This window comes from Dysidea avara, chromosome 7, assembly GCF_963678975.1.
Source record: "Dysidea avara chromosome 7, odDysAvar1.4, whole genome shotgun sequence".
Lineage (NCBI taxonomy): Eukaryota > Metazoa > Porifera > Demospongiae > Dictyoceratida > Dysideidae > Dysidea > Dysidea avara.
The window spans coordinates 8,748,472-8,763,965 of record NC_089278.1 but is presented as its reverse complement, the minus strand read 5'-3'; the positions used below and the strand labels follow the sequence as shown (position 1 = coordinate 8,763,965).

General features: G+C 38.3%; 1 protein-coding gene across 1 annotated transcript in view; it reads right to left on the bottom strand.

Annotated features, from left to right (window-relative positions):
- The window catches only part of LOC136260079 (uncharacterized), a 109,775-nt gene that overhangs the window by 67,178 nt on the left and 27,103 nt on the right, over positions 1-15,494 (bottom strand). Inside the window, exons 5-8 of the mRNA XM_066053696.1 lie at positions 14,450-14,746; positions 11,753-12,091; positions 3,537-3,923; positions 3,179-3,475 (exon numbers count right to left, since the gene is read on the bottom strand). Of these exons, the coding sequence (XP_065909768.1) occupies positions 3,179-3,475; positions 3,537-3,923; positions 11,753-12,091; positions 14,450-14,746 (1,320 nt within the window). The remainder of the gene's footprint in view (positions 1-3,178; positions 3,476-3,536; positions 3,924-11,752; positions 12,092-14,449; positions 14,747-15,494) is intronic.

Here is a 15,494-nt window from a genome sequence, read left to right as displayed (position 1 = left end):
TCTAGTAATTGATGATGCATTTCTCATTTACAAGCAGCAAGGTACAATAACGAGTTGTAGTCTACATAAGTTAGATGTCAAGAACCAATGGGTACTACGGGATTTAGAAAACCCTCAAGCCCTTAGTAGCGCCCTTGCCGCGCTCAGGCGCTACAGCCCAGGGCCTTCGAGTTTTCTAAATCCCTGGTACTTGATGCCTAACTATTATGTAGCTGAACTCTCAACAGTATGACTTGTTGCATAGTTAAACTCTCTACATGTTGAATATGTTTAGTCATGCCTTATAGCAGCAAGTATTGCTCTAAACATGGTAAGACAAATTATCTAACACCTCTTGCTGAAAAGTAATATGTAACTTAATATATTACTAGTTACTTTTAAACCATAGTGTGGAAGTAATGAAATGGGTTATAATTGTGATTTGGTAAAATTAGTTACCAAACCAAGGGGTGTAAAGTGAGGTGAGTTCATGGTGGCACTCTCTTCTGAAATCACTTTATGTATCCTAAAAAGTCACTATACCAAATTTGGTGCTTCAATCTGCTATGTCACGATTTTACCAAAATTTTATAACAGACCAGATTATGGGTGAGTAGTAAAGTAGAGAGTGGCAGTAATATACCGTATAGCGGGTTATTGTAGCATCTGAAATTTCCTGCGAAATTTAAAAATAGCAGCAGAAAATTTAGTGAACGTGAAAATTTAAATCTCATTTTTTATACGTGCAAAAATCTGATGTGGTAACACTTGTAACAAATGCTAAACAGTTTTGTTTTAACTAGTAGACTGAAAACAAAGCGATTAATGCTGTATGCACAACCGTTACATCTAGTCTCGCATGGCCAGACCGCTATTTCAGCGCAGGGGCTTATCGAATAAAGATTATAATCTCTAATCGACAAGCCCCTGCACTATAATCTCTAATCAATAAGCCCCTGCGCTGAAATAGTGATCTGGCCATGCAAGACTACGTTACATTGCTTTGTCTGCTGTCCTTCGCATCCCGGGTCATATCCATTGTTAAACTACACTCTGAATGGGCTGGGAGAAAGATTTAATAGAGAACTGGACCCTTGATAGCAGGCCTGCAGGCTAAATATCAATTATTTTTAGTTCGAGCCATTAGTTAATGTGGGTCACGTGCACCTTTCCCTATCCACGCTTTTTGCTTTGACTTGCATAACCGTACACATCTGTATTCCTGGCTTTAACTGGGCATATGTATCTTTCCAGAGTGCTTTGTGATAAAGCTGTGACCTTAGACGACAACGTTATTATCACGGCGCTAAAATTCTCGCGAATTAAATTTTAGCGAATGACCCCAAATGCTAAAATTAATTCCTCGATACAAAAACCCGCTATACAGTAGTCTCCAATAATGTGCACTTATACGTATGCAATAATTCATTCATTGTAGAAAAACAGTTGCTCTCTTTGTCAATTTGTTAGCTAGCATTTACATTTGTTGCTATGAATACCCTTTACAGGAGGTACATGTACAAACATATACACAAAAATAATCATTAATGTCTAAAGTTTTAAGTAAGTAAAGTTAATTATGTTTCTGGTTCACTTCCTGGTCATTTTTTTGCTGAAAGAATTGCACAATCACCATACAATTAATCAAACGGTATGGTAGTTACCGCTTAAGTAGGGATTGCCCCAAAAATTTTGCACGCTACCCAAAATTCTGTCTTTGAAAATCATCCTAGAGATGTCTTACGCTATGAAAATCACCTTTACAGAATAGTATTAGTCCATATAATATATAATACAACATTAAATATAACAAAACACTTACAGGTGGCCAGATATAGAATTTTAAAAATCACCAAAACTTGAATTTTAGTCTCACTGCCTGACTGACTGACCGCAGTTAAAAAGCTAGAGGCCAAACAAAGCAGCGTATGGCCATCATTTTACACCACAATAACAAACTCACCAGTGGGATGTGCCTTTTGGGATTCTGATGAGTACAGGCATTCTGCGTCTTGTCTTTTCTTTTATCTTCAATCAGGCTGCTTGTCTTCTTCATCCAATGAAACCATATCGAGGAGTTAATCTTCCGTATCAACACTTTCTTTCAGCAGCATATTTAGATGCCACATAATTACTTCAGAGCTGGATTTCGCTACTAAAAGAGGTACACTAGCTAGATATCTGCAACTTCGCGATTGGGATCCCATTCGTAATAGGTTGGCGATCACACCCATCAAATAAAGATCTAGGTGGACTAATAGTGATAGAGTACTGAGACCACACCTCTTTATAACCTAGTTATTCACGTAAACAAGATGACCTCACCCCTTATTGGTCTAGCTAGCTGCAAACCCCTTGGCTGACTCAAGATACTCTAATACAACAGTCATGTGTGATATTCTAATAGAACAGTCAAGAGTTACACTGTAGTTAGCTGTGCTACAGCAATAAACTAAACAAACAATTGTTAATTTAAAAATGAAGTAGGACAAAAAAGTAGTAAAACAAGAGATGAATGATGGTATTACAGCATATATAACTTGGTGGGAAAGTCCCTACTTTGGCACATTAGCTATAACTACAGTGGAACCTCAGTTATCCGGATTCCAATTATCCGGATTCTCGGTTAACTGAACTTTGGAAATGACTGCTCTATTAGAGTAGTGACTGTTCTATAAGGGTAGTTGATAATACAGAAATTTTAAAAATGTTCTTTATGCTATTTTAAGGCTATTTCTACACAGTTTCAGAGATGTGGACTTTTCAGACTTATGGACCACCCTTGGTCCCAAGGGGTTTGGATAATTGAGGCTCCACTGTATTATGTTCAATGCCAAAGTAGGGGCCATCCACCAAACTATGCTGTAATACCATCATTCATCTCTTGTTTCACTATTTTTTATTACATAGATATCCCTAATTCATTTTTAAATTAAAAAAAATTTAAATACTAGTAATATTCTATATTTGTTGAAAGGTTTTCATGTTTTGTAAGCACACTTTTCTTATAAAGATGCACTAACTTTATACATTAACTTTGTTTTCCCTATAATTCCATGTGCTGCCTTGCCAAATGTAGTGTACTACATCAAAAAGTTGTAAAAAAGGCCTGATCACCTGGGGAATTGGTAGGACCAGAAACATATAATTAACTTTGCATAGCCTACTAATATACAGTATATGCAGACTTCAAACATACCTCTAACAATAACAGTGATGGTCTTATTATCACTCCCAATGGGATTAGTTGCAGTACATGTGTATGTTCCATTATCACTGATAGAGACATTATTAATGTAATAGTCAGCACAGAACACTGCACTAGTACTATTGTGAGTCACTGCAGTGATACTAGTGGACTGTAGTATTGGACCACTATCTTTCCTCCATGTGAAAGTGTCTGGGGGAGAACCTCGTGAGGTACATGACAATGTGATGGAAGAGCCAACATCAACTGTTACAGTAGATGATAATGGAGAGTCTATCATTGGAAGAGCTGTGCAGAAAGTAATGGATAAGGATGTGGTAATGGGACACATACACAACACATGACTCACTTCTTCCACTAAAGTACACACCCAATCTTGTTGTCTGGTTCATCACTGAACTGTTCATTATGACACATGTGTAAACACCTTCTGCAGTAGTAGTAAATGCTCCACACTGCCATAAGTTGATCACTCCAATATAATCAGTAAGATTTGCTGCTTGTGACTGAATTAGATGAATAACGGAAGGTTGGCATAGTCCATAAGGTAACTGAGTTCCATTAAAGTACCATATACCCAGGTCAGTATTATTATCAGTACCAGTAGGTCCCAGTCCAGACACACAACGAGCAAGTAGACCATTGATAGCATGTGGAGTCACATATGAGTAGTCAGTTAGGAGATTACCAGTAACAATTTGATCATTACCAATCAATACTCCAGTCATTGCAATACCTACAAGTATTGTACATGCAGTACATTCTGATATATGGATCACTTAGAGCCAACACACAACTGCATTAGACTCCCAAAGCCATGAAAGTTAATTTCAATTTCCTCCATTTTTCAGTCTTACAAAGTTTTTGTAGTTCGAATGTGTTGATTGTATTATGTGTATCAAGACAAACGATAGTGTGTCATGCGGCCCAAGAAGTTGGCATGCCACACTGAATATATATATCAAGACACACGATAGTGTGTCGTGCGGCCAAGTAGACTACGGGCATGCGACAGACAAGTGTGTATCTTACAGGAACCAGGAAAACACTGTTTTCATGCATCTGTAGCTCGATAGTGCCTGACTGGAAATCAACCATTTTTGCTGTAATATTTCCCTCGGGGTGGGGCACCTCCAGTTTCAAATTTGAGCTGAATCCACCAAGCCATCAAAGAGATATGTGTTTTCAAAGTTCGTCTCGGTTTCTTCGTATTTTTCTCCTTCTTATTGCAATTATTTAGAAAAATCGCTATAACTGGTGCATGCTTTAGTTGATTTTCCTCAAATTTTGAGGGCAGTAAGAACGTAATGAAGCACATTTATAGTCCAATTTTCATATACATTGGATCAAGAATGAGGGAGTTATACGCGATTTTTCAAAAATTCGATAGCGGTCTTTTGTCATGGCCACAGGATAAACCGTTTGACAGAATGACTTGAAAATCAGTCTGCGCATCGAGTAACCTTCGTAGTGCAAACCTTTTGTGGTTTGAAAGAAATCGCACTAACAGGCATGGAGTCATAACAAAAACGCCAACCATATGTAAAATGCTCACGATCAAGTTTTGTTAATGAAAAGTAATACTTGCCACACCTACCAGGTAAACTAGTTAACGGAATCAGCTGAAATCAGGTAGAGAGGTAGACAAATCATTTTAGAACGATCTTTCAGTCGTATTCAATGAATCAAATTTAAAATCCACTGAGCTACACTACGAAAGTGAACTAGGTGTAAGAAGTGCATGATCGAGATACTCTAATAGTGCAGTCACCCTAATAGAACTTTCAGCTGCGCAATAAGTCACTCTATTAGAACTTTCACCTACAATAAAGTCACCATGTAGAGAGTTCAGCTAACAACAAGTCACCCAATAGGGAGTTCAATTACAATCAAGTCACCCTTCAATTAGTATCAAAAACAAATAACTCCGTAGAGAGTTCAGTTACAAACAAGTCACCCTGTAGAGAGTTCAACAACACCCTGAAGACAGTTCATCAGCAAACAAATCTCTCTGTAGAGAGTTCAGCTACGTTTCAAGTCACGCTGTAAACAGCTCAGTAGAGATCAGCTAAAAACAATTATTCATCCTGTAGAGATCAGCTAGAAACAAGTCACCCTATAGAGAATTCAGCTACATTTTGTAGAGTGTTTCAGCTAGAAATAAGCAACCCTGTGGAGAGTTCAGCTACAACAATCTGTATCAGTAGAAAAATCAGCTGGAAGCAAGATATCCTGCAAAGAGTTCAAATACATTTGAAGTCACCCTGTAGAGAGATCAAGTAACCTTGTAAAGAGATAAGCTACATAGCTAGAAACAATTCACCCTGTAGAGATCAGCTAGAAACAAATCATCCTGTAGAGATATCAGCTAGAAATAAGTCACCCTGTAATTCAGCTACATTTTGTAGAGTGATTCAGCTAGAAATAAGCAACCCTGCGGAGAGTTCAACTACAAACTCTCTCAGTAGAGAGATCAGCTAGAAGCAAGTTATCCTGCAAAGGGTTCAACTACATTTGAAGTCACTCTGTAGAGAGAACAGCTAGAAATAATTAAACTTGTAAAGAGATAAGCTACATTTCAAATCACCCTGTAGAAAGATCAGCTTGAGACAAATCACCCTGTAGAAAGATCTGGTAGAAACAAGTCACACTGTGGAGAGTTCAGCCAGTAAGAAGGCACACTGTAGAGAAATCAGCTAGAAAAAAAAATCAGCTAGAAAAAAAAATCACCTGTAGAAAGATGGGCTAGAAACAAGTCACCCTGTAGCAAGATTAGCTACATTTCAATCACCCTGTAGACAGATCAGCTTGAAAAAATCGTCCTGTAGAAGGATCAGTTAGAAACAAGTCACCCTGTAGAGAGATCAGCTAGAAACAAATAACCCTGTAGAAAGATCAGCTTGAAACAAATCACTCTGTTGAAAGATTACTCAGAAACAAGTCACCCTGTAAAGAGATCAGACAGAATGAAGCCACCATGTAGCACTACCAGAGAACAGTACCATCAAACACCTATGGATTATCCATGAATAGTAAAATAATCCCCATAAAGTGCCATGAAAGTCATTTCATTGATATTTCATGGTAGTATCCATGCCATGAAATACTCATGAAAAGTGGAGATTTCTCATATTACCGACAAATTATTTCATAGCACAAGAAAATTTCATGGTTGCAGTGGCCATGAATTGTCAAATTTTCATAGGCAGTGTCCATGAATTGTCAGATTTTCATAGGCAGTGTCTATGAATTGTCAATTATTTATAGTCAGTGTTCATGAAAACTAGATGAAATTTCATGGTTTACTATCACATTTTTATAGGCTCTTCCCCAGGAGTTCAGCTAGAAATAAGTCAGATCAGCTAGAAACAAATCATGCTGTAGAGAGATCAGCTAGAAAATCACTCTATAAAGAGATCAGCTGGAAATAAGGCACCCTGTAGAGAAATCAGCATGATCAAGTCACCCTGTAAAAGCCCATCTACTTTTCGGAGAGTCCAGCTATGAATAAATCACTAAGTAGAAAAAACAGCTAGAAATAAACCACCCTGTACAGTATTCAGTTAGAAACAAATCTCCCTTTAGAGAGATCAGTTAGGCAAGTTACCCTGTTACCTGCAAGAGTTCAAGTATCTTTCAAGTCACCCTGTAGAGAGCTCAGTAGAAACAAGCAGTCCTGTAGAGAGATCAGCTAGAAAAAAAATCCTTTAGAGAGATCGGCTAGAAACAAATCACCCTGTAGAGAGATCAGCTTGATCAAGTCACCCAGTAGGGAGTTCAACTACATTTCAAGTCACCCTGTAGAGAGTGTAGCAAGAAATAAGCCACCCTGTAGAGAGATCAGCTAGAAACAAGTCACCCTGTAGCAGAGCTTATGATAAGAATTCTCTGTTGTCCTGCCACAATGTCCTGACAAACCAAAATCGGCCGGACAATTTCCAAAATTGACTGGACATGAGATGAATGCCCAACATGTCTTCTGTAGCATAGCAAATAAACATTATAGTGGTAAGACATCACATGCCTTACTGCAGGTGTTATGTGGTTAAAGTACACCAGTGGGTTGGCAATGGTACATTTATGGTCACTCCCTTGGGTTGTAAGAATGTATACTATCTCCTGGCAACCAAGTGAATGTTATTGTTGATAGCATGCCAGCTCAGCCCTTAGGCTCCTTCTTTATGCTTTGATGGGACACTGTGTCCGGACAAATTGCATTATGGTCAGACATCTATGCAATTTGACCGGATTTTGTCCGGTGTCCGGATGTTATCATAAGCTCTGTGTAGAGAGTTCAGTTGGAAACAAGTCACCCTGTAGAGAGTTCAGTTGGTAACAAGTCACCCTGTAGAAAGATCAGCTAGAAACAATTCACCTGTTGGGATCGGCTAGAAACAAATCACCCCATAGAGAGATCAATTAGAGAGATCAGCTGGAAACAAGAGAGAATTCAGCTACATTTTGTAGAGTGTTTCAGCTAGAAATAAGCCACCATGTGGTGAGTTCAACTACAAATCATTCACCATGTAGTCAAAGAGTACAGTTACATTGTGAGGCTCCCTGTAGAATTACATACACATTTCCCTGTAGAGTGTTCAGCTGTGAACAGTTCAACCTGTGTGACCTATTTTTATGATCAAACAACACAATAATGTTTGTAAATTATAGCCTAAATGTACATGCAGCTAAACAAATCGTCAAAATCTTCTTCTTCGTACATAATAATCTTCTCTCTGTAGTAAAGAAAAAGACAAATACCTAAAGCTTTAGGCATGAAATTACAAAAAGAAGTGATATCTAATCAAAAACAGCCAAGCTGTAAAAAAAGGGTGTGGCCTCCAAAAAGCCAGGGTGAAAAAAGATGTGAAATCAAAGGTGGCAGCCAAGAAATGGCTGTGATGGTAGGTTATTGGCAAAAATTTTAATAATGACAATTCAGGTAAATTTGCATTGCCTCTTACAATTCAGGTGAATTTGCATTGCCTCTTCCAAGTTTCACTAGAGTTCAGCCCCAAATTCGGCTGAATTGTCGTTATTAAAATTTTTGCCATTAACCTATCATCACAGCCATTTTTTGGCTGCCACCTTTGATTTCACATCTTTTTTCACCCTGGCTTTTTGGAGGCTGCACCCTTTTTTTACAGCTTGTCTGTTTTTGATTAGATCAAGGCACACGCAATTTTCGCACCTCCGTAGCTCTGTGCTTCCTTGATGAAACAAGACGATTTTTGCTGTGGACATTCCCTCCAACTGCAGCACTCCACATTCCAAATTTGAGCGAAATCGCTTCACGCGTTCCCGAGATATGCGACTCCAAAAATTGGCTCAGTTTCTTCATTTTTTTTTTCTTCTTATTTTTCTTTTTCTTGTCGCACACTTACAAAAACTGCTATAAAACTCGAACGCCATATCCGATTGCCTTGAAATTTGGCACACAGAAGGGGGATATAAAGGCGCATCTCGGTACCAACTTTGGCTGGAATACGATAAACAGGCAAAGAGTTATGAGCCATTATTCACGAAAAATAACACCAATATGTTGTCACGCCTACAGGGTAAACCGCGTATGGGAAGAAGCTGAAAATCGGTGGGTGAATAGGTTAACTATTGAACCTCAAACCTTTTGTGGTTTGAAAGAAATCGAGCTAAAAACCAGGAAGATACAACGAAAAAACCAACAGTGTGCCCTAAATGCCCCATCCTGGATCCGCCATTGTGTAGAGAGTTCACTTACATTAGAAATCTCTCTATAGAGGCTCAGCTACAACAAGTCACCCTGTATGAACAAACTACCATGTGGTGAGATCAGCTAGAAACAATATATAGTTATACAACGGCCACGAGCGCCCTGCCTGATATAAATGCACGAGCCTGAGGGCCGTTAGGCCCGAAGGCAAGTGTGTTTATACAGGCAGAGTACGAGTGCACGTTGTATAACTGTTATGTACCACTCACCTAATAGGTGGGGAGAGTCTCACAAGACAGCTGTAACACCTATAAAGGCCAGGTTTCTAACATAGATTGTGGGTAACCAAGCTGGACGTTGCGATGACGTCCCCCTGCAGTACTGCAGCCACCTGAGACATTGAAAGCTAGTACGCTATGGGTTATATCACTAACCTGCATTCGCTGTTCGACTCTCATTATGTAGTGCTCAACATGCCAGCGTGATCACTCAATCGCCATATAGACTAATCGCCATAGTGATTCCCTCGAGCGAAAAAAAGTAGCTAAATAGATGTTTTAAGTAAACAAAACCCAACTACTAAACGATACTAGTCTAATTCTTGCTATTCACACTGGCTAAACTCGAATCTGGTGGCATGACAAAACTGGTTACCACAATTGAACGTAAAGGTTAGTATTATTTAGAATATATTTGTTTTATTGAGTCATTGTCGAAGTGGACTACAGTTTAATCTGGGCTAAGATGGCACCAGACTAGTAAGGTGTATAAGTACGTTTTTATATATGTAGACTAGAGTTGTGGCCACCCGTGTTGGCTTTTTCGATCGCCATTGGCTGCTTGTAAACATTATACGTATTGGTGACGTTATGGCCCACAATCGACCTTTACATGTCAGGCTATAAAAGAATTCGAGTGAGCTGTGAAGTGTCCTTCCACCTATTAGGTGAGGTGTCGTAGTGGTCTTCGCCACCGGCACTTGTATGCTGCACAAAACCGCAGCCAGTGCAATATCTGTATATTTCACTGCGGTCGGTGCATTATAACTTATAATGCACTCGTTGTGGTCTACAAAACCGCAACCAGTGCTTTATAAGTTATAATGCACTCGCTGCAGTCTGCAGCAGTGCAATATACAAATTATGGCACTGGCGGTGCCTTTGAACTGCCCACGCAGAGTGGTACATGACACCTTGTAAAGACATCGGCTAGAAACAAGTCATCTGTAGAGTACTTTTCAAGTCACCTTATAGAGAGTTCAATTACATTTCAAGTCACCCTGAAGAGCAAGAAACAAGTCATCCTGTAGAGATCTCAGCTAGAAACAAGTCACCCTATAGAGAGTTCAACTACTACATTTTTAAAGTCACTGTGTAGAGAGTTCAGCTAGAAACAAGTCACCATGTAGAGGGATCAGCTTGATTAAGTCACCCTGTAGAGAGTTCAACTATTCAAATCACCCTATAAAGGGTTCACTATACATTTCAAGTTACACTGTAGAGAGTTAACTACATTTCAAGTCACCCAAAGAGAGTTCAGCAAGAAACAAGTCACCTTGTAGACAGGTCAGCTAGAAACAAGTCACCCTGTAGAGCGTCTACATTTCAATCACCCTTTGTAGCTTTAGAAAAAAAAAATCAAATTTATATTATACAAGGGGCTGGTGCAAATTTAATCAAATTTCTGTGTGACCTATGCTACCTGACAGACAGCTATAATGCAATAAATGGTGTGCTTTGCTTAAGGGGTCATGGAGCTATGCATGCATGAAAATGTCATTTTCTGTCAATATACCCACGGCATGATGCACCAGCTTCCTTGGCTGCAAACACATTACTGTGTGTCTTGATATGACTATTATTCATTGATGATGAATGATGCAAATTGAATTTTGGGAATTTCCAACCTCTCATTTGCTTTCTAATTTAGAACTTTGCGTGGGTAAGATCAAAGGAAAAAGGTGTACTTTAAATTTCATAAAGTACACTCTCAGCTGGCCAACAGTGCTTCATCGATCACAAAGAGTACTTTATTGCACCGCAAAGAGTTTAATAAAGCATTCTTTGCGGTGCAATAAAGTACTCTTTGTGGACAATAAAGCACAGTTGCCACGTGCCTTAGTGCAGGCTAATAGCCTGTGAGGCTCGCGTTACGACTAATCACCCAAGCCGGTGAAGGCTGATAGCCTCGCTGCGTTGAGTGATCAATCACCCCAGCCAATACAAGTTCTACCACTAGATTGCTTTTATAGACATACCTAAATGCTTCGATGATGGATGGGAGAAGGTAACGTAGCTGTTACATTTGTTAATGTAAACAGACAAGTCCTGGAGATATCACGGAAATACTTCACCATGTGACTCACAATAGAATTGATTGTGGGTTGCGAGCAAAACCTGCCAAAATACGTGATGAACGTCTACCATGCCAAACTATGGTGAACTATGCGTGAGTTACTTTGTTAAACTAGTTTGTGTGTGTTCAGGCTGCTAATAATTTGTGCAACACATGTTAATTACGAGTCCTAGTGCATGGTGAAGCTACATGACTAGAAAGTTCCATAAATCATAGCCTTGCTTGTGCTATATGAAAAATAAAGCACTTGGCGCTTGGCCTTGATGCTAATAAAGCAATCGGCTTTGCCTCGTGCTTTATTAGCATCTCGGCCGTGCGCCTTGTACTTAATTTTTCATATAGTACTCGTGGCTATGCTTTAACATATACATATATCTCCATGATAGCTAAAAAATAGAATGCTGAGACAGTGAGGTTATGCATATGTGTATATTGAAAATAATTTTAAAAAAAATCACACATTGATCCAAATTGTTATAGATTTATCTCCATGACTCCATGTGGTACACATACACTTACTGTACCTGATATACGTAGTGTTAATGGTTCACTGGTATAGTCAACACCACCAATGGTTACAGTACAAGTGATGGTACCAGCATCCTCTGCAGTTAGATCATTATCAGTTACATTTTGTGTTGTCTGACCGGTAGGAAAGCAGGTTGGATTACCACTATTATGAGCAGGATTAGTGTAACATCCTGTAGTGTTCCACTGGTAGTTGGTCACTGAAAGTGCTAACCCATTAATTGCTGTTGCCATACATGTCAGAGTGACACTACTCAATATGGGGTAGTCAAATGTGTTATTGGATCCACTAACTGGTGTACCAGCTGGAGTACTGACTATGGCAATTGTACCAACTACAAATCAATAGTAATAATAACAATAATAATAATTATACAACCAAGTACTAGGAAGAAATGTGGTCAAAATTACCTCATAAATAAATAATAATAATGTTTGAGAAGACTACAAGGCCTACGAACTTGTGGGGTTTGGATCACCGGTGAACAAAAGCACAACCGTATAGTAATTGAGAGTTTTCGTGCCAGTAATTGAAACGTATGACAAATCTATCTAATGCTGATCAAAACAGATTAACACGTGACTTGCATTCAAATTAGTGCTGGTGCATTTTTGGACAAGCGTTACTGAATCTACAAGTGACAAGCTGAAACAACGAAACGATGATCCATCATCAATGAGAGTAGGTGTAGAAGCTAGTATTAATTTCACTGATTGTCATTTGCCATTTTGTAGGTGACCAAGGTGGCTTAACACCGCCAATGTTTTGCCTACTTGTCAGGAATTGGAGAGAGAGTGCTTGCAAAATAATGTTGTAAGAAGGGTGGTAGTAAGCCTGTTTTATTGTATAGTATTAGAGTATCTCGATCTTGACAGGCGCAAAAGCTAAAATACTTCGAAAACAAAGCGACGAAACTCGGATGGAACTCTACTTCTTTCCCTTTGCTACTACACATGTTACTGCTTGCACAATAATAAAGAGTCTACAGCCATATTAGCACTCTTTTTAAGAGATCACGTGATTTATATTTATTTTCGGGTTTGCCAAAACATTGACATTAATAAAAAGATTAATTTGTCATGGCCTTAATTGCTAGTATCAGTCTAGCTCTCCATCCTAAAATTGTGCTATACTGTTCATGTCCAACTAGCTAACTTGCACAGATCTACATACTCTAATAGAGCAGTCACTTACCTTAATATAGCAGTCAGTTTCAAACCAGATATAATATATATATATATATACATATATATATATATATATATATATATATATATTCCCTTGAACACTATGGTAGTAACACACTGTATATGCCTTGCCCTGGTGTTAGATTGTCACAATGGTACATGTACTTGGTTATATGTGATGCGGTCCTAGTAACAAACAATAATAATACAGATTTTTGCAATTGAATTCGGCAACTTTGCAATTGAATTTGTCCCGTTTGCAATTGAGTTTGTCACTTTTGTAATTGAATTAGTCCTGTGTGCAATTGAATTCATTGGTTTTGCAACTGAATTCGTCCCGTTTGCAGTTAAATTCGTCCGTAACAAGAATGGCAGCTGGAGAAAACACGAAAACATGGTGTAGCAGCTGCTACAAGAACTTGTTCAAGCACAACAGTAGTAAACAACTCTTTCTAAGGCAATAATTCTTCCTCTACAGCCTATCCAGCAACATTCCAAACTCTACTACGCCATTCGCGATGGGTGTGGTCACTCGCGAGCAAGCTAATTAACTTGTCAGACAGCTATCAGCTTATACTACCAGCTCCAATTACCGTTCTAGTGTCTCAAGTATAATTCTCCATGGCGTAAATAATTCATCTCTTAATGAACGGTTGGTTTCTTGGAGCTGTTTTGTTTATGACAAATTGTAATGCAAAACTGACGAATTCAACTGCAAAACCGACGAATTCAATTGCAAAACCAATGAATTCAATTGCAAATGGGACAAATTCTATTGATAAATTCAATCACAAAAGGCGACGAATTCAATTGCAAAAACCTGTAATATTAATAATGTATACTATTTGAATTCTAGTGCTTACGATGTGCTAGCAAATGGCAGTTACAATTAAAAGTATGTAATTGCACTGATATTACTACCAGTATGTCATTATTTAGATTGCATTAACCTGTATTTTACTATAGTTCTAAATGTATGCACTGCTTAGTGGTCATCCTTGGATACAAAAGCTCTTTGAAACAAATGTAATTGGTGAGCTTATATCTAGTGTGGCCAAGGACATAAATACAACTATATAACATTAAATGAAATAAACTAAAAATTGGATCTACGTATATAACTATCATTGATTTGTGTTTACATTTAGCCTTGCTGCATTCTCCAGTATTACATTTTAACCCCGATTGGATAGCCATTTGGTTGCTATTCCTTTAAAAGAAAGTCTCTTGATTACTTTTACTTCCATAGACTTGCTGTACTCTTACAGTCAAGCTGCATGTTTTGACCTCAAGCCAAAATCCCACACTAAAGCTGGGCTCAAATTGATGCCTGACATTCCATCAACACTAATGTTTGGCAAAAGTGGTAGTTTTAGGGTTGAACTAGTAGTACAAAACAAGTCTTAATTACATGTGGCTCTATATACACTGGGCTCATTGAGTAAACACCCAGGTCTGAACGGTAAGTTCACAAATAAATATGAATATTAAAATTTCAAACATACCCCTAACAGTGACAGTGATAGTCTTATTGTCACTTCCAATAGGATTAGTCACAGTACATGTGTATGTTCCACTATCATTCAAAGAAACACTAGCAATGGAGAAATTTGCACGGAACACTGCACTAGTACTATTATGAGTCACTGTAGTGATACTAGTGGACTGTACTATTGGACCACTATCCTTCCTCCATACGAATATGTCTGGGGGAGAACCTCGTGAGATACAGGACAATGTGAGGGATAATCCAACATAAGTCACTATAGTAGATGATGATGGAGTGTCTATCATTGGAGCAGCTGTATAGAGACAATTGTGACTTTCAATTATATGTTTCATTGTAAAGTAGGTAGGTTATACTGTAGTACACAATGCTAGCAATCCACTGATACACATATAAATAGTTAATCTAATGTTGATGTTTTCATAAATACAGGCACCATCCATAATTACTAACACAACACTGAACATACAGGTTTATTGTTCACTTGTAGCTCTGACTGTTAGCCACCATCATTTAACTTATTTTTCCAATAAATCATACTTTGTGGGTTGATACTGACTCTAATACCTTATCAAACGGTATGGTAATACTGTTTAGTAGGGTTTTCCCTCAGTGATGGGTGCTACTAAAAATTCTGTGTCTAAAAACCATCAAAGAAATATCATACAGGTGAAAATTGAAAATCAACTTTATGGAATAGTCTTACTTTATTTGACATTCAACATCAAATACAGTGTTAAAAGCAAAAAATGACTGGATATGGAATTTTTTTTAAATTGTCACAACCCGTATTTTGGTCTGCCACCACAGTTGAAGCCAAACAAAGCAGTGTATGGCCACCATTTTATGCCACAACAACAAACACATGGGTGGGATGTGTCTTTAGTGGATCCAATAAATGTCTGCATTTTGTGCTGTACCATTCTTTTCATTTTCAATTAAACATTTGTATTCTCTTTCATGCCAAGAAACCATACCAAGGCACAGGGTTGGGGGGAAATTAGTTACTTTGTAACTAAGTTATGTAACTAGTTACTTGCTTT